The 26,301-nt window shown below is 41.1% G+C and overlaps 1 protein-coding gene across 2 annotated transcripts; it reads left to right on the forward strand.

Annotated features, from left to right (window-relative positions):
* Positions 1-1,174: 1,174 nt before the first annotated feature.
* On the forward strand, positions 1,175-24,860 carry cnstb (consortin, connexin sorting protein b). Of its 2 annotated transcripts, none has more exons than XM_079572237.1 (11): positions 1,175-1,237; positions 5,728-5,851; positions 10,154-10,263; positions 12,208-12,238; positions 16,139-16,225; positions 16,489-16,588; positions 19,378-19,408; positions 19,491-19,560; positions 20,034-20,245; positions 22,008-22,152; positions 24,401-24,860. In XM_079572237.1, the coding sequence occupies exons 2-11, from the start codon at positions 5,761-5,763 to the stop codon at positions 24,586-24,588; spliced, it is 1,065 nt and encodes a 354-aa protein (XP_079428363.1). In that variant the 5' UTR covers positions 1,175-1,237; positions 5,728-5,760; the 3' UTR covers positions 24,589-24,860. The 2 variants fall into 2 exon arrangements, with proteins under 2 accessions (XP_079428363.1, XP_079428364.1); XM_079572238.1 differs by having other exon boundaries at positions 24,404-24,860.
* Positions 24,861-26,301: the final 1,441 nt, after the last annotated feature.

The following is a 26,301-nucleotide window of genomic DNA, read 5'->3' on the forward strand; positions in this document are numbered from 1 at the left end:
TGTCTTGTCTCTGTTTTTTTTTTCTTCACTTTTTGTGCTGTTTTGTTGCTTTGTAGTTGTGTTTCCGGCACATTTTTGTCGTGTTTTGGGGGATTTTTTGTTGTTTTTTTGTAGCTTTTTATCATTGGTTTTTTGTCACGTTTTTTGTTGCTTTTCCGGCACATTTTTGTCGTGTTTTTGGGGATCTTTTGTTGGTTTTTCATAACTTTTTTTAGTGTGTTTTCGTCGCATTTTTCGTCACTTTTTTTGCTTTTTTTGTGTGTATGTGTTGTGTATAACTGTCACTGTCTTGTTATGTTTTTATGGCTATTTTGTTGGTTTTTCATTGCTTTTTTTTGTTGCTTTGTTATGTTTTTGTGATGTTTCTTTTTCTTCACTTTTTGTGTTGTTTTGTTGCTTTGTAGTTGTGTTTTCGGCACATTTTTGTCGTATTTTGGGGGGATTTTCTGTTGGTTTTTCATAGCTTTTTTTCGTTGCTTTTTTGTCACGTTTTTTGTTGCTTTTTCCTAACTTTTTTAGTGTGTTTTCGTCACATTTTTCGTCACTTTTTGTGTTTTTTTGTGTGTATTTGTTGTGTATTCGTGACTGTCTTGTTTTGTTTTTATGGCTATTTTGTTGGGTTTTCATTGCTTTTTTTCGTTGCTTTGTTATGTTTTTGTGATGTTTTTTTTATCTTCACATTTTGTGTTGTTTTGTTGCTTTGTAGTTGTGTTTCCGGCACATTTTTGTCGTGTTTTGGGGATTTTCTGTTGGTTTTTCATAGCTTTTTTTTGTTGCTTTTCCTCGTCGCTAGTTTGATGCTTTCCTTTGAAGCTTTTAGATTTAGGTAAAGCTCGGTCAAGGCGGGGGTTAAGAAGAGAAAATCGAGACCTGCCCTGGAGCCGGTGGCCCCTCTGTGCTCTTCCAGAATGAACACACGGCCAGTCCGCCCCTGCTCACCTCATGTTACACATACAGCCCTACAGACAATGGCCCAGACCTGCCACCAGGGGGCAGCGCCGGCCCCTCTCCTCGGGACGTAAACACGTTAAGCAGCGGTGCGCTTTGGAACAGAGATTGATTTAACGAGGAGGAGGCAATAACGGAATACGCGGAGAACAGCAGCGGCAGCAGCGGCGGCGTCGGAGTCAACCGGGGCATGACGCGGGGCGCGCGGAGGAGGAGGACACGGCCAGAGACGGAACAAGGCGAGGATGTGCGGGGAGGAAAACCACGGCCAGGACAGCAGCGTGATGTGGTCTGTACCTTTACTTCAGAGATATACGAACACACGTTACGCAGGCGGAATGGCGACGAGATAAGAGGAAAAACACGACGCTTTTACGCACGATGTTCGCAGACGCTGCCCAGTTATATAGCTGTAAATAAATGAGTCATATATCCTGTAGTAGGTATAGGGTATATATATAGAGAGTTATCACTTGTCAGGGGCGTGTCGTTGTCTCACAGTTGTTAGAAGCTGTTCGCTCGGGCCGTGCGACAGAGCTGGGATTTACGCGTAAATTAAAATCTGTCAGTTTTTGTAGTGCGCGGGAGTAGCACGCGCAGCCTGAGCACGTCGCGTATACGTGGGTGCACGCGCAACATCATCACCATTTTAGGAGACTGAGATGTCATGTAGGGGAGAGCGGGGTCAATTGAGCCACCTTCATGTTTAAAAAAAAAAAAAAAATGTTTTTGTGAGATACATTTTTTTTGCTGTTGTGTGGCTTGATCATAAACTATCATCACAACATGTGGGCAGATGTTTTTTCCTGATGTTGGTCATTTTGTTGTTGGTGTAAAAGCAGATCTATATCTTGGGCAGGTTTCTTCTTAAAGCCGCACTGCGTAACATTTTACCCTATAAAAAATATTGAAATACAAGCATTTATTTTGCGTCAGATATTTTCATAATTGGAAAAAACACCTCGTAAATGTACAAACAAACAAGTGCCTTCTCATCTCTCCTAAGACTGGCTGTAACTTTACTGGGAGCGGGTGCGTCTCCAGCTCGTTTCCATGGAGATGTGACTAAAGTCAGCAGGATTTGAGATTTAAACAGGTTTGGTTCTCATGCTAGTCAGTTCTTTGATTATCCACTGCATTTTCTGTGTTGAGCTGGTCATTAGGAGCATATTTTGTATTGATGGCAACAGTATAGTCCAAAAAGTTACGCGGTGTACCTTTAAATAAACACAACTAGTATTTTCAGAGAAGAAATAATTGACCCAGGGGCGTTGGGGAAACTTGAGCCGCCTCTGCTCCATAAAACACTACAGAAAATGTTAATGTACTTTAGTTTTTGCATGGTTTGTTGGTGGATCTGGGTGTTGTAGTGACGAGCACATTAGCATGAAATATTACATTGATTTAAAATGACATAATCTGCAGAAGTAGCATATGATGATTATTATTATTATGGGTCCGTCCTGGAACCGCCACCTTAACCTGGTGGAGGGTTTGAGCGCCTGAATAATCCTGGAGCTCTGTTGTCGTGGCTTCGTGCCCCTGGTAGGGTCTCCCAGGGCAAACAGGTCCTATAGGTGACGGGTCAGACCAGGGGCGGACTGGCCATATGTCCTGTATTCTGGAAGAGAACAGATGGGCCACTGGCTCTAGGGCCGCTGGTTTGCCCTCTCAATTTTCTCCTTAACCTCTAATCTTACGCCTTAATCGAGCTTTGCCCAAATCTAAAAGCTCAAAAGAAAAGCGTCAAAATAGAAAAACGAAAAGGAGGATGAACACGGGACGATAATGTGCCGTAAAAGCAACAAAAATGTGACAAAAACGTGGCATAAACGTGACAAAAAACAACAAAAACATGACAAAAAAACAGCAACAAATAAAAGACAAAAACACAGCAACAAAGCAATGAAAAAAGCCACAAAAAAGTGATAAAACACATTGACAAAGACACAAAAGCAATGACAAAAACAACACAATCATGACAAAAAGTTGCAATCACTCTTGTAGGTCTTAGCTTTCAAATGAGGTGTTTCACGGTTGCTCTCCAGTTCAGGAGCTTTTAGATTTGGGTAAAGTCAATATGTATTTGTGCTGTACGCATTTACGCTAATTTGGGCCACACTGGTCAGAGTCCAGGGCCGTTTTTAAGTCCCAGTCCGCATCTGGGTCAGACAAAGAGCGGTTCAGAAGCCCCTCATGAGAGACCAACAGGCCCGGTTAGAACCATGAGGCCGTCCTTCTGTGGACCCACCACCTGCAGGAGGAGCCATAAGGGGCTGGTGCAATGTGATTTGGGCAACTCCAACAGATGCCCCCATGGCCCGGCAACGGAAAAGTGGAAGAAGATGGATGGATGGATATTATTATTATGGGTATCACTTTATTTTACACTACCTTGATACATTGTGCTTAACTACATTTTAGTCCAATGTAATGAGCTCTGTAACAATCTGTAATAACTTGTACCTACGGGTTAGATACACAATGAAATAACTTGTATTAGTACTTTGTAGGTACATAATAGGATACGAGATTTATACGGTTATAAAGTTGCCTCAAGTGGAGGAGTTCAAGTATCTCGGGGTCTTGTTCTCAGTGAGGGACGGATGGAGCGTGAGATGGACAGACGGATCGGTGCGGCGTCAGCAGTGATGCGGTCGCTGTATCGGTCTGTCGTGGTGAAGAGGGAGCTGAGTCGGGGCAAAGCTCTCGATTTACCGATCGATCTACGTTCCCGCCCTCACCTATGGTCATGAGATTTGGGTCATGACCGAAAGGGCGAGATCGGAGTAGAGTCGAGTAGGGACTATGTCTCCGAGCTGGCCTGGTGTCGCCTCGGGGTCAGAACAGCTGGAGGAGGTGTGTGTGGACCGGGAAGTCTGGGCGTCTCTGCTGAGCCTGCTGCCCCCGCGACCCAGCCCCGGATAAAGCGGAAGAACATGGATGGATGGATTTATATGGTTTAGGGCTTAAGGTTTGAGTTATGTTTTATTACATGATGTACCTACAAACTACAAATACATATAATTCCATTGTGTATCTAACCCATAGGTACACGTTATTACACATTGCTACAGAGCACATGACATTGTGCTAAAAGCAGCGATGTATCAAGGCTGTAAAATAAAGTGTAAAAATGCCTCATCTTCCCCCACTCTCCCCTTCGTCAACATTAAATGATGGCTTTGTTGTTTTACATGCTTAGTTACGGTTGTTAATGCTCCTTGTGAATGTAGTTGTTCAGGAAAAGTAGTGTTGGTTTATCCTGACAGGAGAAAACTTCCTCCTCCACTGCAACGACACAAAGTCAAATTCACTTTCCATTTAATCCTTAACCTCTTTATCTCTCGAGGGACATTCACAAAATACTTGGTTATGAAACAGCTTTATCCAATTTCCCTGAATATCTTTAGCCGTCATTCCTCAAGGGATGATGACAATTCAAATAGCCATGTAACAGCAGACAAGGGTTATATAAATGATGAATATATTCTGCAGCAGTGCATGTGCGGGTCACGGATTGTTTTAAAGGGGGGGTGTTATGCAAAATGGACTTTTTCAAGCTTTCCATCATGTTATTCTGTCACTCCCTCATTAAAAACATGCCTGAAGTGTTGCCTTGGCACATTCACGTATTTTTGAGTAATCTGTAAAAACTGTGATGGCGGCCATTTTAGGGATAGGTTTGCCTGAGTCCTCCTAGGAACGCCCCCACCTCCTGGAGACGCCTCCGAGCTTTCGTCACCAGCCGAGTAACCGACCACTGCTCCTCAGCAGAACCCCCTCCCCACTGATGCCACAGACAGCGTGTGGAGGGGGCGTGTCGGAAAGGCTCAGAGGTTCGTGACCTCTTAACTCCCGCCTGAACCGAGAGCATTTTCTCCAGTTCAGCTTTACCCAAATCCTGTAGGCCAGTGTAACGCCTCATTTGAAAGACCTACAAAACTAAATTCATCTTTTTCCTCACATCATCCGATTTTTTTTCATCACTTTTTTTGTTGGGCAGTCGTCTCATTTTTGTCAATTTTTTGTAAATTTTTTGTCACTTTTTCATCAAATTATTCACATTTTTTTGTCAAATTCTTATCATTTTTTTGTCAATTTTTTCTCAATTTTTCGTCACATTTTTCTCACTTTTTTGTCAAATTTTTGTTCATTTTTGTCATTTTTTTTGTAAATGTTTTGTAAATGTTTTGTCACTTTTTCGTCAAATTTTTTCTCACTTTTCTCACATTTTCATCCTTGTTTTCGCCTCAGTTTTGTTGCTATTTTCACACCTTTTTTCCAGAAGCTTTCGGATTGGGGTAAAGCTGGAGAAAATGTGCTCGGTTCAGGTGGGAGTTAAGGGGTTAAAGAGACAGAGGCCTATTTCAAGACATTCACTACAGCCATTTTGAGAGAGACATTTTATACAAGGCAGTTATTCTAATTTACTGCATTTACAGACCAACAGAAGGTTTGCTCATCATTGTAGTGTGATATAGACTGGTGCTTTGTGACTGAAAAAAGCATAATACCCCCTCTTTAAAGATTGTTGGCTGTGATCTGATCTCTTTGTCCACAGTTTTCAAGTTGTCTCATGCTATTTGAAAAATGCATGGACTTCATAGACGGTGTTTTCTCTCTGATCACTGAGGATTAACTCGAAGTCACATGAGCGAATCACACCCTCTGCTCTTTTGCTCGAGACAATCCGAACAGATTCCCGAGTGAGTTTCTTACCTGCTCCAGAGGTCTTGCAGTTGTTTATGTTGTTTTTGTTTTTTAACTCGTTTCCAGCTGTCGATGTGAAGAACGATCCGTCGGAGTGTGATGGGGAACAAGACCAGCAACAGCAGCAACATGGACAACGACAACGGGGGCGCACAGGGGGTGGACTTTGGGGACAACGGCAACATTACAGGTAATAAAAGCTCTGTACGGGATAGAATTTGTTTGATTTTGTATCACTTTTAGATATTTGAGCTTGTTTCCCCTGCTTTTTATAACTTTAAATGATGCAGACAAAGGAAACAAGTAAATCAGCTCAAGTTTCTGATGCAAAGCTGTTCAAAAATGGCCCAACACTGCAGAAAGTGGATTCTAAGCAAGTAAAAAATGTCTTACTTTAAGAAATGAGTTCTTATTTTTTCCCTAAAAAGTAATAATGTTTTGCCGAGCAAAGTTTTCTTGTGAAAAAAAAATCTTATTTTAGGAAATAAAATGTAGTCATTTCCTGTTCAGATATATTTGCTAAAAAACATGCTAATTTTTCTTGTAACAAGAAAGAAAAACTTTTTGAATCTTCTTCAGTTTTAGACAAATAATACAACTCTTAATGTAAGAACTGATTCTCACAGATCAATAATACATTCCATTCTTTAAAGCGGGCGGCTCGGTGGCACAGCAGTTAGAGCCTCAGCTTCACAGCTCGAAGGTCTTGAGTTCGATTCCCACCAGGACGGGGCCTTTCTGTGTGGAGCATGTTCTCCCCATGTCTACCACTAAAAACATGTACAATAGGTTAATCCCCCAGCAGGTGATTCTGACCATCAGCCTGGCTCCACATCATGGAGACGGGTCTCCGGGCGCGGGCAATATTTTCCTTAAATATTAGTATTTATTAAGAACATTTTGCTCAAAAATGTGTGTAATTTAGAACATTTTACTTAAATCAAGCAACATTTAAGTAAAATATCCCACAATTTTTCACTAAATAAGAATGTTTTCCTTAAATTATTCCATTTTCTGAGGACATTTTGCTTAATTCTAGCTATTTATTTGCTTAAATTTAGTGTTTCTTTCTTGTTTTATGATTAGAAATATATTCTAGAAATAAGAATTCTTTGCAAGAAAAAAATGCTGAACCCATTGGCAGAATGTTTTCCTTAAAACAAGACAAAATGTCTTATTTCAAGATTTATTTTCCCTGTTTTTAGTAGGGCACTTTTTGCAGTGAAAAAAATAAATATTAACATTAGCTATTCGTAAGATGTTGTTGATAGTGAAGGCAATCTAAGAGCTGAAATCAGACTCCAGTGAAAGTATTTAGACGTTGAAAACGGAGGGGAACCACCTCATGACATCAGCAAGAAAGAATATCCAGGAGGATGATTCAAACATGGGGAAAAATTAAGCTAAATTCAACTCCAGATGTGTTTTTGATGAGTTACACAAAGACAAAAAGTCTATTTCTCTGAGTGTCGAACCTTTAGGTGTAGACGAACCCTTGGTGAAGCAACATTTGTGCTATTTTCAGATGGTACACTGAACTTTTTGACTGGTACACGCGTGGATCATCACTGCTTTATGGCCCAAAATTGTCCTCTGTTAGTCTTGTGTTTCTCTTTAGTGATGATTATATTTCACTTGGTGCTGAGGTGAAAGCCAAACATTCCCTGAAATGGTCATAATCCGTTCAAAAATGTTTGCGACTCGATAAAGTACAATCGCGCCAAAGTAATCCATCCGCTTTAATCTTACAGTTTACCTAACGGCAGACACAGACCGGAAACGTGGGATTGTGCTAAGCTCGGGGACAGTGCGGATCTATACTCTTAAACGCAGTGTAACGTACATCTGGTGAGGAAAGCCGTCTTATGCAACAGCAGCTGTGCAGTGACTAATTGTCCCTGGAGTCTTCGGGGCTGACAGGTTGTTGATGGAGACCTGCGGAGTAAACAGGCGCTTAGTGTCTCCTTTGTCTTTAACCTCGTCTAAACAAGTAGAAGAAGACACGGGGGAGGTTTTCTGAGTCGGGGTAGTCTGATAGTGTTATTTGTGTGGATATTATTTGTCTTATATCCTGCTTTTCCCGTTCCTTACTCCCCATACTGCACAGCCCTGGGGTAGACCTGGGGTAGACTGACTGCCTTCAATATTATTCCCATCCTGGCCTCACCTTAGCTTTGAGATCAGATGAGAAAGTGGTATTTTATGAGCATTTAAGTGTGTGTATGATTGGTTGTAGTTGGAAGGACCATGAGCACAGATACAGGCACATAATGGCTCTGAAGTACTGTGTCTGTGTCTGTGTCTGTGTCTGTGTCTGTGTCTGTGTCTGTGTCTGTGTCTGTGTCTGTGTCTGTGTCTGTGTCTGTGTCTGTGTCTGTATCTGTGTCTGTGTCTGAAGAGTGAGTGAACAGTGCACTAAAGTGGCCAATTCAGGTGCCTAGAAAAGCACTACATACAGAGCCTCTCGAAAGTATTCATACACCTTGAACTTTTGCACATTTTGTCATGTTTACAACCCTAAACATAAAGATTTTATTTTGATTTTTTTACTGAACTACACACTGCAAAAAGTAAATATCAAGCATTGGCTTAAATGACTTGAGTTGAGGAAATGTATCTTGTTTTGAGCGGTTTTCACTCGTTTAGACACTTTTCCTGATCGGACCAAGTTTACTTTGCTTGTTTGAGGACATTTCAGACCAGTTCTAGGGCAAATCTCGCTTGAAATAAGAAAGTAAAATTGCCAATGAGATAAGACCAATTTTCTTACCCCATTGGCAAAGAAAATGACCTGAAATAAGGACGAAATGTATCGAAACGAGTCAGAAACATCTCAGAACAAGTGATATAATCTAGGACAAATTCCCAAGAACTTCTTAACTCGTCAAAACAACTAAAATTTGGATTATTATGCTCAAACTGAGATGTTTATGCTGATCTAGTTAATTACTTTTTGCAGTGTAAATCTTCAATGAACTTCAATAAAAACATATTAATGTGTTAGAATGGCCCAGTCAAAGTCCTGACCTAAATCCTATTGAAAATATGTGGAAAGATCTGAAAACTGCTGTTCACAAACACTTTCCTTCTAATGTGACAGAGTTTGAGTTGTTTTGTAAAGAGGAATGGGCTAAAATGTCAGTCTCTACATGTGCAAACCTTGTAGAGTCAGACCACAAAAGACTTGGTGTTGTTATTGTTGTAAAAGGAGGTTCCACAAAGTATTCATTCATCTGTATGAATACTTATGCACGCCCCACTTTTTGGTTTTCTATTTTTTGAAAAATAACAGAATCATGTATCATTTAGCTTTCACTTCACAGTTGTCTGTTACTTGTGTGTGAACGTTCAGTAAAAAAAATCAAAATAAAATCTTTATGTTTAGGGTTGTAAACATGACAAAATGTGCAAAAGTTCAAGGTGTATGAATACTTTCGAGAGGCTCTGTAGTTCTTCTGTTACATCTGTACAAGCTCTCAGTCGTACAGTAGTTTGTGAGTCTTCATCTGTGTTGGACGTTTTTCCTCTTGTCCAGGAAGCTCCGTCAGCAACATTAACGATCTCGATCCAACAGGTGGACTTTATAAAGACCATGGGAGCGGTCAACGTGTCTTTGTCTGTGTTACTGACGAAGCTTCCTGGATGAGAGGCGAAATGACCAACACTTCTACTGCAGAGTACAGATGATGACTCAAGAACAGGGTTCCCAAAGTGGGGGTCGGGACCCTGGGGGGGGCGCGAGGCCTTGAGTTTGGGTCCCCAGATGATTTCAAGAGGAAACAAAAAGAAAAATGCTACTGTTTTTAGTACCTTTTTTAGGGTAAACCAGCCTATATATAGATTATATATAAATCAGCATGGAGGGAATGAACCCCCCTCCCTTTCATGTGTGAAGCGCTTTGGGTGTGACTTGTGTCATATGAAAAGCACTATACAAATAAGATTCCCCTCGCCTTCCCTATAATTAGTGAAATCCATTCAATTATTCAAAATAAACTGTTTAGAGAGATATTCACTTGATCATAACATGTTTTTCTTCCCTGAAGAAGTGTAAGAGACAATAACTTTACACAATGGGGTTCCCGAGTTGTTTATGTGTCAATTTTGGGGTCCCAGCCAAAACAGTTTGGGAACCCCGGTCTAGAACAGGGTGGGTCAGCACCTGCTGGGGGGTCGCGGGTCACTGAGGTGGGGCTGCAAGATGATTTCAAGACAGTATTTCCAAAATGTACAACATTGCAATTGAATATCAAATTATACTTTAAAAACAAACATTAATAAACCACATTTTAATTTATTTTATGCCTGAATTATATTTTACAATGGGTGGGCCCAAGGTGTTTGTTGGGTGATTTTAGTTAATATTTGGGAACCCCTGATCCTACACTAAAAACAATGCATTGTGCCAAATTTGGACAAACTACTTCTTTATCCATATTAATTTCTAATATTCTAGAGATGTAATGATTATTGTAAATATATTTGTTTGTAGGAAGCGTCTCGGGAGATGGAGCCCTCCTCCCCAGTGCGGACCTGCTGGAGTCTCTTCAGTCCCTGGGAGAAAACCAGGACTACACTCTGCTGCCACTGTCCCTGCACCAGGTGTGTTCATCAGTGGCTTTGTCACAATCGTTTTTCAAGAGGATTTTAAGATTAAATCAAAGCGATTACACAACTCGTTTATTCAATTTGTTTTGAAGATCCGTTCCTGGCAAAATCACAGTCGAGTTGAAAACATGCTCCCGCTTTAAACTTGCATAATTGGCCAAATGCTCGTCCTGTGGAGGGAGAATGGGTGAACGGGACCCATTAAGGTTAAAATATAGATTCTAAAGCATTTTGTGTTCCTGTTCCAGTTCAGTGTTGGTCGTCCGCTCCATCTGGGCCACATTAGGCAGACTGTGGGTGACTGTGTGTGACTGTGTGTGTGACTTTGTGTGACTGTGTGTGACTGTGTGTGACGGCTAAATATAGCTCATTGGCGTCTCGTGCAGAAACCACAGTAACACACACACTTTCACATCAGCTGATATCTACACTGTAAAAACGCTCGAGCACTACGACCCCTTCTACTCCTGGTACTGCTAATAATTATAATAGAAGTAATGCTCACTTTACACTGCAAAAAGATCAGTATAAACATCTCAATTTGAGCATAATAATCCAAATTTTAGTTGTAGTTATTTCACTTGTTCTGAGATGTTTCGTTACATTTCGTTCTTATTTCAGGTCATTGTCTTTGCCAATTTGGTAAGATTTTATTTTATTGACCTTTATTTAACCAGGATAGTCCCACTGAGATTCAGAATCTCTTTTTCAGGGGAGTCCTGGTCCCTGAGTTCTATTGTACATGTTTTTAGTGGTAGGGGAAACCAGAGAACCTGGAGGAAACCTACGCTTCTAGCCGTGAAGCAAGAGCACTAACCGCTGCGCTACCATGCCGCCCAGTGTTAATTTCGTCGACTAAAGTATTTAGTCTTAATTTTAGTCAAAGTGTTATTTACTTTTTGCAGTGTATTTAGCCCATTATTCCACACACCACTTCTGCCATGTGCATCTCCCTGCTTTTATAAGAGAAAGGCTTATTTTAGAGCATTTCAGCCTCACAGAGTCATTAAAGTGCAGTTAAAGGGTAATATTCTCGTTGACCTGGTGGTTTTTAAGCGTGCGGGTTACAGCAGGGATGTGAAGCTGCAGACGGTTAATCCGAGCATAAGCGCCGCCATGTGACTCCAGGTCTCACCGTGTCTCTGCCGCCATGTGATGCTTGCAGGAATTTGGGGAATTTGAACAATGATGATAATATACAACATATACATGTGAACAATGTGACATGACTCGAGTGAGACCAGTGTGGGTCTAATAATGATGATAATGCAGACGCGGTGGCGCTCGTGCCTCACAGCTCGAAGGTCCCGGGTTCGATTCCCTCCTGGACGGGGCCTTTCTGTGTGGAGTTTGCATGTTCTCCCCGTGTCTGCGTAGGTTAGCGGTAGGTTATAAAAACATGTACAATAGGTGAATCCTCCAGCCAGGTGTTTCTGAACACCAGCCTGGCTCCACATCATGGAGATGGGTCTCCGAGTGCCGGCCCACGCTGGCAGCTCACTGCTCCTACAGGTCGCCCCATGCGACACTGAGGATGGGTCAAATGCAGAGAACGAATTTCTCTACAGAGATTAATACAGTATTACTTAACTTAACTTAATGTCTCGGGTGTAAAGGCACAATGTGTTTCTCTATAGGTGATTCACAGCCATCACTGATTGGATTGTGCTGATATTAAGATATATAAGATTAAGATATTAACCTCTTAAACATGACCCAGTTCGTAACATCTGCATTTCAACAGCTCTACCATAGTAACCTTCGCTCCTCCTCACGCTTTAACTTTGGGCTCTTTAGAATATTTTAGCATCACATGACATGAACTCCATTTGTAGCATCTTCATTACTTCAAACCCCACATTATTGTGAGCAGAAGAGCGACTCTTGAGTGGCTCTTCCTGTGCTCTAATGTGTCTAATCCCCTGTTATCTCTTTCAGATCGCAGAGGCCTACTCTCTCCAGGAAGAATGTATCCTTTCAACTCCGCTTTGCTGACACAGATGAATCTCATTTCCTGATCTTTGGTGAATGTCAGGCTTTAGAATAGTCAGTGCAATGTGGAGCGTGCAAAAATCAAGCTACGGAGACTTAAAATTACTTAGCAGGGATTTGTAAGTATTAGAAAATATCTATACAATTTTGAATATGGCGATTAACCTCTTAACTCCCACCTGAACATGTTTTCTCCTGTTCTCCAAATCTAAAAGCTTCTTCAAAACAGAGGCAAAAAACGAGAAGAAAATGAGGATGTAAACGCAACAAAAAAAGCTAAAAGGTGACCCAAAAAAATGACAAAAACTCAACAAAAAAGTGACAAAAATCCAGCAAAAAAGTGACAATAATCCAGCAGAAAAAGCGACAAAAATCCAGCAAAAAAGTGACAAAAATTCGGCAAAAAAATGACAAAAATCCAGGAAAAAAATGACAAAAATTCGGCAAAAAAATGACTAAAATCCAGTAGAAAAAAGACAAAAATCCAGTAGAAGAAAATGACAAAAATCCTGCAAAAAAGTGACAAAAATCCAGCAGAAAAAAAACAAAAATACAGCAAAAAAGTGACAATAATCCAGCAGAAAAAGCGACAAAAATCCAGCAAAAAAGTGACAAAAATCCAGCAGAAAAAAGACAAAAATACAGCAAAAAAGTGACAATAATCCAGCAGAAAAAGCGACAAAAATCCAGCAAAAAAGTGACAAAAATCCAGCAAAAAGAGACAAAAATCCAGCAGAAAAAGTGACAAAAATTCAGCAAAAAATGACAAAAATCCAGCAAAAAAATGACAAAAATCCAGCAAAAAAAGACAAAAATCCAGCAAAAAAAGTGACAAAAATCCAGCAAAAAAAGACAAAAATCCAGCAAAAAAGACAAAAATCCAGCAAAAAAATGACAAAAATTCGGCAAAAAAATGACTAAAATCCAGCAAAAAAAAGTGACAAATATCCAGCAAAAAAAGTGACAAAAATCCAGCAAAAAAATGACAAAAATTCGGCAATAAAATGACAAAAATCCAGGAAAAAAATGACAAAAATTCGGCAAAAAAATGACTAAAATCCAGTAGAAAAAAGACAAAAATCCAGTAGAAGAAAATGACAAAAATCCTGCAAAAAAGTGACAAAAATCCAGCAGAAAAAAGACAAAAATACAGCAAAAAAGTGACAATAATCCAGCAAAAAGAGACAAAAATACAGCAGAAAAAGTAACAAAAATTCAGCAAAAAATGACAAAAATCCAGCAAAAAAATGACAAAAATCCAGCAAAAAAAGACAAAAATCCAGCAAAAAAAGTGACAAAAATCCAGCAAAAAAAGACAAAAATCCAGCAGAAAAAGTGACAAAAATCCAGCAGAAAAAAGACAAAAATACAGCAGAAAAAGTGACAAAAATACAGCAAAAAAATGACAAAAATTCGGCAAAAAAGTGACAAAAATCCAGCAGAAAAAGTGACAAAAATCCAGCAGAAAAAAAGACAAAAATCCAGCAGAAAAAAAAGACAAAAATCCAGCAAAAAAGTGACCGAAGAGCAGCAAAAAAGCAATAAAAAAGTGACAAAAACACATAAGGGAAATAAAAAGTGAGGACAATGGCATAGAGGAGAGAATGGATTTGGTTTTGGCGGGTGGTAAGAGGTCAAAGAAAGACGTTTTGGTATTGAATGTTAAATGAATATTGAATCTTACTTGTCGTGTCATCCTCCCTAGACTAACATTGGCCATAAAGTTTAAATAAGTAGCAGATAAAAGCAGCTCCATTAGCTGCTATGGAAATGTATAATTATATGTCATCTATTATCGTTTTCCGCACAAAGGAAAAGGGCTTGACTGTTATAGAGAGGAGCGGAGCCCACATTGTGTCAGTCCCACAGTGACTGGGTGTTGCCTGGTTCTCTGGCCCCGAGCCTGAACCCTGCTGTGGGCGTCGCCTCTGCTCGGTTTGGGACGTCTCCATGGGAACGGCAGCGAACAGTGACGTCTGTGTTCATTATGTTTAAGGGACTGGGAGGATAATGGGCCGTCTGTGGCAGGGGTTCTCAAGCGGTGCAACGCGGCCTTTTTCCTTGGCTTAGTCCCTGGTTAGTTAGTCCCCCTTAGTTAGACCTTGTTGATATTCCTTGCTCCTTTGCTTTAGACTCAATAGTGATTTGATTTAGTTCCATTTAGTATGGATCGTAAAGTCAAATACTAATAATAATAATAGCTATTGCCAGTTTATGTTTCATGCAGCACAATTATACATATAGTTTGTGAATGTAACTTCAGTGGCAATAACCTGAATCTGTGTATGGTTCTGGAAAACAAAACCAAGCAAAAAAACAGGGGAGAGACAGCACACAGTAAAGTACCAAACACAATATTATAAATGTTTTTGCCCCCTTGACTTGGACTTGTGTTGACATTACATTGCACACATTAGCATTATTTGTTAATTAGCACCAGAAAACCTAGACATGATCATTTAAGAGCCTTAGACACATACCGGAAAAACAGGGTTTCCGCGGGACATGACAAAGCTTTAAAGGAACAGGCCACCGTTTTTACATACTGAGATATGTTCTTACCTAACCTTAGCCGAGTTAATATATATCCGTCTGGTCTTTGTCCGTGCGCTCTGTCACGCAAACGCAGCCTCTCCCACATGTCATATAGCTCCAAAAAAGCTCACGATAGAAGCTACCAAGCTCTTCCACGTGTTCCCTGTGTAAATAGAGTTACGTGAAGTGTTTTCATGCGAAGTATATTTACACAGAAATGTAGCATGTCGATTTTATAAGCAGATAAAAAGGGGGACTATATTGTGAGGCGTAATGATACGAGGAGCAAAATGTCCGCGCAGTAACTCCTAAAGGTTATTGACGGAAGTGAGCGGGGGGAAGTCTTTAGGAGTATAGTACGGGTATATATTAACTTGGCTAAGGTTAGGTAAGAACATATCTCAGTATGTAAAAATGGTGGCCTATTCCTTTAAGTCCTTAAAGTCATAAGATGAACTGTGCCAAAATCAAGGCTTTAAAGCAGCACTAAGTAACTCGTTTACCTTCATAAATCCTTTTCGTAGTTCCTCTGGGGGTAATACAAGTGTTGATGGGCCCCCTGGTGTCTCTGGCCAGAAAACCACAAATGCAATTTTCCTTCGGGTCGGAGTCACCAATACACACTAATGGAATCACGAAGAAGAAGAAGCTAACTGCGGTCTAGCGCCACTTAAACAGTATTTACAAACAAGTTTAAGTGAAAAAAATGACCTCCATTGTGTAATTGGATGTACTATATCCCTCTGTCCCTTTGTCTTTTCTGTCAGCGTAGGATTTACTCTCACGGACAATTAATGAGTGAAAAACCGTAACGTGCTACGACACCCGCAGTGGCGTGTATGGCCTCTAGTTGCATGACTCATTTAGTTCTGCTTCAAATGTCATTAAAAAGCATTAAGTTGGATTCAAACTGGAATTAAATCAACATTTCTTGGAAAATTGTGCTCAAAGTTGTACTGTATATGTCGAAAATCCCAAGATTATGGTCTAAAACAACAGTTGCAGTTTTGCCCAATTCTCTTTCCTCTGTTTGATAAAATGCTTCTGCCTGTATAAAGCACTGGAAAAGGAAGTCTCAGCACTGATTGTTAAAACAGAGCATTGAAGGACAGGTCATTCTTTATTCAGATGATTTTTGTGGGACATTACGTTTGCCGTGCCAGTTTTGCTTTTAGCTGCTTTAACTGCACCGGGCGCTGCATAAACAAACTCTCCATCACTGCTAAGCAACAAACTAAACGATACAATCCATGTCCGTCAAATTATTCATTGAAACTTGTCAGATTCATTATTTAAACATCCATGTTGAGCGTGCAAAGTCTTTAACTGCGCCGTGATCCAGACCGGTGGGCCATTCACTTTCTGGAGCTGGAGAAGCTCTACCACCAACGACTCCTGTCCAACATCGCCGCCCTGCAGGAGAGCTGGGGTACGGCTTGTGTATAATGTCTGATAATGGGTGCATAAAGGGTGTTTCCCCATAGTCCTTGTTTGGGAGGAGGAATTCCACAGTATCTGCCAAAGGAGTGTCCCGGCCTTTCCAAACGCAGAGGAATTTGGCTTAAGCACAAGAACTGCATCAGGCCCCCTCCTACTGTAGTACAACTGCTTCAATTTAAACTGCTCGTGTATTGTGCGGCTCCTTTGCTCAGTTTCTAACATTACGTTTCTGTGAACTTACATGTTTTTCAGAGGGTGAGTGGAAGGAGAGGAGCGGTGCTGAGACATCGCCGTCCTCTGAGGGAGACAGTCACATGGAGACACTGAGCCAAATCTGCAGGACTCATCTCAGGTACGTGATGTTCTGATGATGAACATGTACACAGAGAAATACAAAGGTTTGAAACATTTGGATGCGCACACTATTAAACCTGGTTACACAAACACAAATAAACGGAAATCAATTGTGTGCTATTTGTTCACTGAGCAATTCAAAGTGTTTTAACCTTTAACCTCTCGGCCCCCGCCTGAACCCGATGCGTTTTCTCCAGTTCGGCTATACCCAGTGCACAGTGTTATGCCTAGTTTGTTTTTCTCTCTTTTGTTGTCGTTTTTTGTCACTTTTTCATTAGTATTGTAATATTTTTTTCACTTTTATGTCACATTTTTTCAGCGTTTTTGTCTTGTTTTTGCCACGTTTTTTTTGTCACTTTTCTGTTGCTTTTAGATTTGGGTAAAGCCAAACTGGAGAAAATGTGCTCGGCTAAGGCAAGGGTTAAAGGGACTGTACACAAGTTTAAAAATGTTAAAATTATGTATTTTTCCTCCCCCTACATGTTCCAGCCATGTCCTAATGTGTAGAATGAGCTCAGACCTGTTCACCACAACTGCCTCTAAAATCCTGCACTGAAAAAAGTTGTTACTTTGGATCCAAATTGCCTTCATGCCTGGGTTTAATATAGAAACTGCAGTCACGCAGAAGACCTGAGGTGGCAGTAGTGAGTATAAAATGACCAACTTGCATCTAGTCCCTTTAAGGCAGGGGTGCCCAAACGTTTTGTCTCCGAGGGCCAAAATGAAAAAGTGCTTGTGAGTCGCGGGCCAAACAAGAGTCAAGCACAAAACACATATAACTGCAAATAATAATAGTTATTTTATGTAAGGGATAATGTATAGAACGCTGGTCATTATCGGGAAAATAAGCACCTTCAGGGCGAACCGTCTTGTTTCTCCCTGAAGGTGCTTATTTTCCCGATACTGACCAGCGTTCTATACATTATCCCGCTTATTATTCGGCCATTTGCCAACTGAACACACACAACATAAACTTCGTACACTTTTATGAAGTCGAAAGGTTTATTTAATGACTTCCGCGACAAATAGTTCCCAAAAGTTTGCGCGTTGCTCGGCAACGTTTTGCTAGGCTAGAAGCAGCAAGGCTAGCAGCTAGCCTAGCTACTTAGTTGAAGGTGCAGTTGGAGGAATGGTGGCTAATCTCTTGGTAAGTTGAAAGTCAGACTCACGCTAACTTCACGAACAATTCCCCCGACTTCTCTCTCAGTGACGGGACAGATAGTGTCGCTGCTACGTACGTGCGGAGTGATATGAAAGCACCAACTCCGTTGCCATTGGCAGCGTCATTATTTTTCTCAGAGGTCCTTTATCAGAAAATAATGACCGGTAGAACGTTGGGAAATCCCATTCAAATCAACGGAGCTTCTACTTACGTTGTGAAGAGCCGTATAATAATGAGTTTTAATGTTTTCGATAGCCCACATTTGCATTTGATTCTATCTATGCAAATAACATGCTATATCAAAACAAATGGTAACTATGGCAAAAGCCTAGTTTTAGTAGAACTAAATCAACCATCGTAACAATTTAGTGCAAAATGTAGAAAAAGCAAAAATCACCTGTATCTACAGCACCTACAGTAACTTTACCTCCTTCGTTCACTCAAAGAAAATGCCACATTAGATTATTATGAAAGTGTCAGTTAAGCATCAATTCTTTTATAAGTCCATTTTTAACATATTCTGTTGTTCATGCTAACAACCTTTGCAATAAAAGTTGGAAATCTGTGAAAGTTGATGCTGCAGCGCTCTGTGATTTATAAATACAGAGACACCACAGCAGTGTTTTCTTAACTTTGCGAAAGGAGTGAAACAGCGCCCCCAATTTGATGCGGGTGGCCAAAAAGTGTACTGCATCCATGTTTACCATTGAGAATGAACGGAAGAGAGTTAGTTTTAACCAAACGCAGCACTAAAGTAGGTCACTTTTTGGTGGGCCAACAGATTTGTTTCCACTTTGGGCACCCCTGCTTTAAAGGGTCTATATGGAGTTTAAAAATGTTAAAATTAAGTATTTTCCTCCCCCTACATGTTCCAGCCGTGTCCTAATGTGAAGTATGAACCCAGACCTTTTCACCACAACTGCCTCTAAAATCCTGCACCGTCACTCAGAAAGTTGTTTCTTCAGGTCTGAAGTGCCGTCATTCACGAGTTTAATATAGAAGCTGCAGTTACGCGTAAGACCTGAGGTGGCAGCAGTGAGCATAAAATGACCAACTTGCATCCAGCCCCTTTAAGCTTTTAAGATTTGGTTAAAGCCAAACTGGGGCAAATGTGCTCGGTTAAGGCAGGGGTTAAGGGGTTAAATAATCATCATAAAGTTGAATTAAAAGTGAAGAATGCCTAAAATGTGCACAGCTAAATATAGCCGCATTTGTGCAGTGTCAGAGTGAAGATCTGTCTTACATCTTCAGGAAAACTGTCCCAGATTTTAGCTGCATAAAACTGAAACGCTCCAAACATGTGGGAGTCGGTTGGAGGCTCACTGTAGCAGCATCGTATAATGTGTCGTCCTTGGGCAAGACACTTCACCCACACTGCCTGTATAAAGGGGCGAATGGATAGTCTCTCTCATGAAACACACTCAGCCTTTGATTAAAACAATAAGGAAAGGAAATCAATATTAAAATTCCTTCATGCCAGACTTACGTGTCAGACTCTTGTTATTGCAGCCTGCGGCCATTTTGTGCAGGTGGAAGCATTAAAGCGGCTCAGGCAAGACTCTTGACTCTATGTGACTGGATATTAACTATGTCACTGACTTCCCCCCCCTCTCTATTTCCCTCAGTCCTTCACCGTCCAGCAGCAATGTTGAGCAGGTAATGCTTTACAATCTATTTCTCATGTTTTGGATGATGCCTTTTTCTTTTTCAAAACTCTCTTTCCCCCACTTTTGTGCAGAGAACGCTGGCTTCGGTTTTCAGAGACATCCAGAGCAAGAATGATGTGCTGAAAACCTGTCAGGATGATGGTGATTGTCTCAACAGCCTCATCAGGCTTTATGGACTTATTTTCTACATCTTATCTTTGGATTTCACATTGTTTAACTTACAATAATGTGTATGTATGAAAAACAGGATAAAGCAGGAGTTTTATATATTACAGACCGTGCTTTCATCTTGCAATTAGACGTCTATTACGTGTATGATTTGACCTCAGAACAGGCTTGTCACATCCCTTCTCTGGGCTACGATCTCTGGCTTAAACGCCTTCAATCATTTTTACTGGCCTCTGGCGACGCGGTCAGTGGGATTTCATTTCCTGGTTATTTCCTGAAGAATGTGTGGCGTATTTTCAAAAGTAGAGATATCTTCAAAATCAATATTTAAATGTAGCCCATATTGTACGAGAGTTGGACAGTATTTCGAATTCAAAGATAAAGATCAGACGTTTTTCGATCTTACAGTCTAGCACAAAAATAACAATGAGTTGTGTTTTCTCCAGTGGACAGGCTGAAGTCCCTGCTGATGGAGGCCAAGGGCCGGGCGCAGTTCCCTCGCTCTGAGCCCTCGCACGGGGCCGACGAGACGTTTGAGGAGGGGCTGGAGGTGGAGGAGGAGACCACCCCTGAAGAGGAGGAGCTCAGGGTGGAGTGGCCCACGGGAGTCCCTCAGGCGTCAGAGAAGGACCTGGCAAAGCTCTCCAACAAAGGGGGGGTGCGTACAGTACACCTTTAACTAAACTCACACTTTAACTAAACGTACTCACATATTTTGTGTCGAGACTGAAGCACCTTTTTTAGGATCCCCTTGTGGGGGTTCAAATAAACAAGATATGATACAAATCTGCACGTTTATTGAAGTTGTCAGGACCTGAAAACATGAAATAGGATTCCAAGAATAGTTTACTCACTGAAGGCTGGTCTCAGAGCGAGTCATTCTCCGCAGCTATTACGAGGATCTCAGTCAGGCTCAACGACACAACATCAGCACAGAATCACAACACAACAGGACTAACCCGGAAACACTTTTCCCTGGAAGTAAACACCGATATGCGGCACTCGTGGGCAGGAGTTATTTCACTTTTACGCTGTTTAACCTGAAGCTAAAGCTAGCTAGCTCAACCAGCTCAACTGTTTATGGAAACAGCTGCGGTGGAGTCGCTCACACCTGGGCCCCCCCAACTCAAACTTTTATGTTTGACTTTACTAATCCAGACAAATATGCTTCAATGCAGGATCATTTTATGTACGCCTGAAAATGATGAATAGCCTTAACCGTTTTCAATAGAAATGTAAAGCTCATATGTTATTAACAGTAGCTAACCTAGCTGCTCACTCTCCTCTACAAACATTTAGCAAACGCTTTGTTTTGGCCAAAAACGTTGAAATTAACACAAAATCCATCTCATACGTTCCTGTCAGTCACTAATTACGCCTTTATCTGATTCAGCTGTGTCATGTGTTGCTATGGCGACGCCACAGCGGAGTGATATCCCAGTGATTTAACTACCGGACTACGTGTGCGGTTATACCAAAATAATGCACCAGCCAATCAGAGTCCAGTATTCACCCAGACCATGGTATAAAGGAAAATAAAGTAGGAACAGTCGCACTAATCTTGAGCATGAGATACTATAGATTCTGAGATGTGTGAAATGTAAATGAATATCAGAAAAAAAGCTCAGACAGACCAAACTGGAGGTCAAATAGATGTGAATGAACACAACAACTGCCCTCACATCCTGCACATCTCGTCTTTCCTTCCTGCGCTGTCATTGTGTTTGTGTCTAATGCATCGTCACCTTCACAGTGAAGCTATTGTCCTGTCCCACTCCTTCTGAAACTCGTGTGTGCGACAAAAAGGAGTAGTAGATGCAGTACATGGTGAGAGTTATTATAAATCTTACTTAGACGTGAGCAGCTCTCTAATAGTCTTTCATGTTGACGCTTTGCATGTGCAGTATCTGACACGCTAAATGCTATAGCTCCTGTGCAGTCAACAGAGAGTCCAGAGGCAAAGTGCTGTGACCTGATTAAACCATAGAGAAACAGAGTCATTCTTGAAGCTTTATATATGGACATTACTCGTGGGCTGTTGACTCCGCGAGGTCAGTGGGCCAACAGTATGCTGCCTTTACTCTGTGCTCTTAGAATTACAGACAGCTATTGACGTTAATGCGGGAGGTAGTGGTGTTAGTTTAGGCTGAATGTGCCGTAATGGATGTTTCAGAGTCAGAAAAACGTTTTATCCACACATGCAATATGTTAGGCTTCTTAATGGATATTTTTATTAGTGATAAATACATCAAAAAACGTGTCTCTGATGTGAAACGGCTCGACTCTCTGGACTGTGTTTGAGAGCAGGCCGATAACCATTAAGATGATGCTGCTCTCCTTTGACTCCAGAGTGGCTAAAACTGTCACTCTCACAGAACAACAACAGCTTTATTCAGTGTCACTGCATGTTATGATTTCAGAATTCTTCCCCCGACGGCCTGGTGTCCATTCTGAAGCGGAGGAGAGCGTCTCTGGATGGACTGCCCCCCCCCAGCAGCACGGTCACCGATCAGAACGCCAAACGCAAGGTCCGCTTCAGCGAGCCGGACGACGGCATGGAGCACGGTATGACATCGAGCTCAAATCATCTGAGGTTTAGAGAAGATGCTATGGCGATGGATTGGTGAGAGGTGCTTAAAGGGACTACTCACTACTGCCACCTCAGGTCATCCGTGTAACTGCAGCTTCTGTATTAAGCTCGTGCCTGACGGTAATTCGGACTCGAAGTAACAACTTTCTGAGTGACAGGATTTCAGGGGCAGGTCTGAGCTCATTCTACACATTAGGACAGGGCTGGAACATGTAGGGGGAGGAAAATACATTATTTTAACTTTTTTAAAATCCGTTCCTTTAAAGTGGGTTTGATGCGAGATTGCATTATAAAAGTAGTGTTTTTTTCTGGAAAGTTGGAAATATGTGAAAGATGTGCACTGCGTCTGCAACAACTAATCAGATTATCCTGAATGATTATTCTGATTTTTTGGGATTGTAAACATGGTCTATCCCAGTGTTTTTCAACCACCGTGCTGTGGCACACTAGTGGGCCGTGAGATATTGTCTGGTGTGCCTTGGTAAATTATCCAATTTCACCTAGTTGTTTTTTTGAAAAGAAATTCATTATTATCCGCAAATGTACCGTTTTCGAGTGTCTGTGCTGTCTAGAGTAGAGTTACCATGTAATAATTACTCCATATCAGGTCGCTCATTTCTTTGAAACAAGAGAAATAGTGATGCGTGGATGTGGCAGGTGACGGTGACTGTGGCATTGTGGGTAGTGAGACTATACGCTGTTCCTATTCAAGACACTTTGATGTGAACAACTGAATATAGGCTACAGGGTTACATTTTTTTTATATTTCCTGCTGGTGGTGCCTCGTGATTTTTTCAAGGAAAAAAATGTGCCTTGGCTCAAAAAAGGTTGAAAAACACTGGTCTATCCAAATATGGCGTTTTTTATTTAAAAAAATTAAATTAAATAAAAAAAAAACATTTTGATATTTTGATAGTATTCATTATCTTTATCTTTATGTGTAACTGTTCTCACCATCAAGAAGTCTTCAGTCGACATATTTTGACCTTAAAGGAATAGGCCACCGTTTTTACATACTAAGATATGTTCTTACCTCACTTTAGACGTGTTAATATATCCCCGTCTGGTCTTTGTCCGTGCGCTCTGTCACGCAAACGGAGCACATACGCAGCCTCTCCCACATGTCACATAGCTCCGAAAAAGCTCACGATAGAAACTACCAAGCTCTTCCACGTGTTCCCTATTTAAATAAAGTTACGTGAAGTGTTTTCATGCGAAGTATATTTACACAGAAATGTAAGATGTCGATTTTATAAGCAAATAAAAAGGGGGACTATATTGTGAGGCGTAATGATACGAGGAGCAAAACGTCCGCGCAGTAACTCCTAAAGACTTCCCCCCGCTCACTTCCGTCAATAACCTTTAGGAGTTACTGCGCGGACGTTTTACTCCTCGTATCATTACGCCTCACAATATAGTCCCCCTTTTTATTTGCTTCTAAAATCGACATGTTACATTTCTGTGTAAATAAACTTCGCATGAAAACACTTCACGTAACTTTATTTAAATAGGGAACACGTGGAAGAGCTTGGTAGCTTCTATCGTGAGCTTTTTTGGAGCTATGTGACATGTGGGAGAGGCTGCGTATGTGCTCCGTTTGCGTTACAGAGCGCACGGACAAAGACCAGACGGGGATATATTAACTCGGCTAAAGTGAGGTAAGAACATATTTTAGTATGTAAAAACGGTGGCCTATTCCTTTAACGTGGACATATGAAAAAAAAACATTAGTTGCCGTCCCAGAACACAGGAATGCAAACTTAGCCTCTTAACCCTCGCCTTAATAGAGCACATTTTCTCTAGTTCAGCTTGATCCAAATCTAAAAGCTTCTCGACTGGAGCTCACAGCCTATAGTGTGACGCCTCATTTGAAAGATTTTTACTCACATTGTCATCGTATTTTGTTTGCGATGTCGCCACTTTCTCTGCGCTTTTTTTGTCACTGTTTTGCTACGTTTTAGTCGCCATTTTTTTTTTTCATCCTCAGAAAACGTGCTTGGTCTAAGGTCGGGCCTTCAGATTCAGAAGCCTTTATTTCTTCCCAGCCGAACATCGTCCATCTCATAAATACAAAACATAGAAGAACAGGCCAAACACATAGAAATAAAATAAATGAATAATTTTACCCCTAAACTTTAATGCAGGGATGTCAATGCTTTAAATCGCTCCCATGTGTGAGAATAATATCTATCCAACTTCACCCACTCTTTGTGTCCCGTTCAGAAGAAGTTGGCGGCGACTCCTGCCTGATCCTCCTGCTCCTCTGCCTGGTGACCGTGGTGATCAGCCTGGGCGGGACGGCGCTCTACTGCACCCTGGTGGACACTTACTCCAACATCTGCACCGACTTCACTCAGAACGTGGACTTCTACCTGTCGTACGTGAGGGGGGTTTTGCCCTTCAGAACTTAAACGCGGGGAGAATCCGAACAGTCGGGTACGTCTGACCAAAAAAAACTGCCTCACGACGTGGAGAGAAGGTCCCCGGTGCTTGCACTGCGGTCGCCCACTGGGCCAGAGAGGGCGATAGTCGTATTGTTGGACGGGTCAAGAACAGAAGCTGGAAGAAAACTAAGATTTACAGCGATCAGGGAACTGGGATGGACCTGCTTTTTTTTAAATCCTGACTGGATTCATAAACAGTGGCATTAAACTCATCCGTTATCTTTGAAAGAGACTCTTTGATTTTTTACCAGGGGCGGACTGGCCACACGTCCATTCTGGAAGAGCACAGAAGGGCCACTGGCTCTAGGGCCGCCCATCTGGCATCTTAATCTCTTACCCCCCGCCTTAAAGGGATAGTCTGTAAGTTTGCAAAGTGAGGAGAGGGAAATTTGAAAGTAAATTCCTCCCTTCTTGGACCAGAACGCCCTTCTTAGTTTGCAAAATGAGCAGGAACAGAATTTTCAAAAGTAAACCATCAAGCCCCTCCCCCTCCCTTTCCTGATTGGACCCGACAGGCCGGTTCTCAGGAAAAGCTCGTCTCATTGGTCAACACGGGAGGATGCTTGACTCTGATTAGCTGCAGAAATCTGGGAAGTGCAACCGGTGAAAACTTTACAAAACCAGGTCACTATCACTTTAACTGAGCTTTACCCAAATCTAAAAGCTTAAAAGAAAAGCATCAAAATAGCAACAAAAACTATGATGAAAAACGGTAGAAAAAACACAAGAAACAACAAGAAAGTAAAAAAAAAAAACATGACAAAAATACAACAAAAAAGTGGCAAAAACGTGATGAAAACACGCCAGAAAAAAGAAAGTAATGAAAAAGCATCAAAAAAGCCACAAAAAGAGTGACAAAAATGCGGCGACAACATGAAAAAAAGTTAGTCTCTTTCTCTCAGCTGCTCTCCAGTCGAGAAGCTTTTAGTTTTGGGTAAAGCCGAACTGTTAGAGGTTAAAACATGTCTTTGGGAAAGTGTGCGTTTCCTCTAATTTGAGCCAGAGTCCAGGGCCGTTTATCAGTCCCAGTCCGCCCCTGATTTTTTACATACTGTTGGAAACTATTCTGAAAAATACATGGGTCGCACCTAATGCACACCGGAAACCCAATTCTCTTGGTCTTTCAATTCCGATCTTACGTCTTCTGCTATGTAATTATTAAGCTGAGGGTTTTACGTGAATTTTGCTTCATTTTCAATCATTTGATTTGTGCCCCTCAGTGTGTTTGCCTCAGTGCTTCCTGATTATGGCGTGTAGTTGACTCTGAACAATTTACCTGAAAGACTTTTTAAATATAACACCTGAACCCACAAGTCTCTTTTTTTACTCTTAAACCGCGTCATTGTTTGTGTTTTCGGGACCTATGTATAAAAAAACTGAGGATCGACACCTTCACAGTAAAATAAATATTAAAGAGAACAGTTATTTCTTCAACAACTTTTGGAGTAAGTTTTTGTTTGTTTTCATATGATCATGGACTATGTTTTTGACCCTATTGTTCCACCTCATCGATTGTTGTTTCAGTTGCAAATTACCGGAACAGCAAAACACATTAAAGAAAACAAATGACACAATAAAGAGAAACAGCAAAACACAATATTCAGGTTTTATTCTTTATTTATAGTTATTGCCACCAATGTGCTCAGTTTATATACTTGTTTAATGTTATAGGATGTGTGT

The sequence above is a fragment of the Gobius niger genome (genome assembly GCF_951799975.1).
Source record: "Gobius niger genome assembly, chromosome: 15".
In the NCBI taxonomy this organism is placed as follows: Eukaryota; Metazoa; Chordata; class Actinopteri; order Gobiiformes; family Gobiidae; genus Gobius; species Gobius niger.

Bases quoted from the DNA above. Each gene is read 5' to 3' on its own strand.
- cnstb (XM_079572237.1), top strand. From the start codon at position 5,761: ATGGGGAACAAGACCAGCAACAGCAGCAACATGGACAACGACAACGGG. The intron at 12,239-16,138 runs GTATCCTTTCAA...GCCGTGATCCAG, and splicing joins CTACTCTCTCCAGGAAGAAT to ACCGGTGGGCCATTCACTTT. The intron at 19,409-19,490 runs GTAATGCTTTAC...ACTTTTGTGCAG, and splicing joins CCAGCAGCAATGTTGAGCAG to AGAACGCTGGCTTCGGTTTT.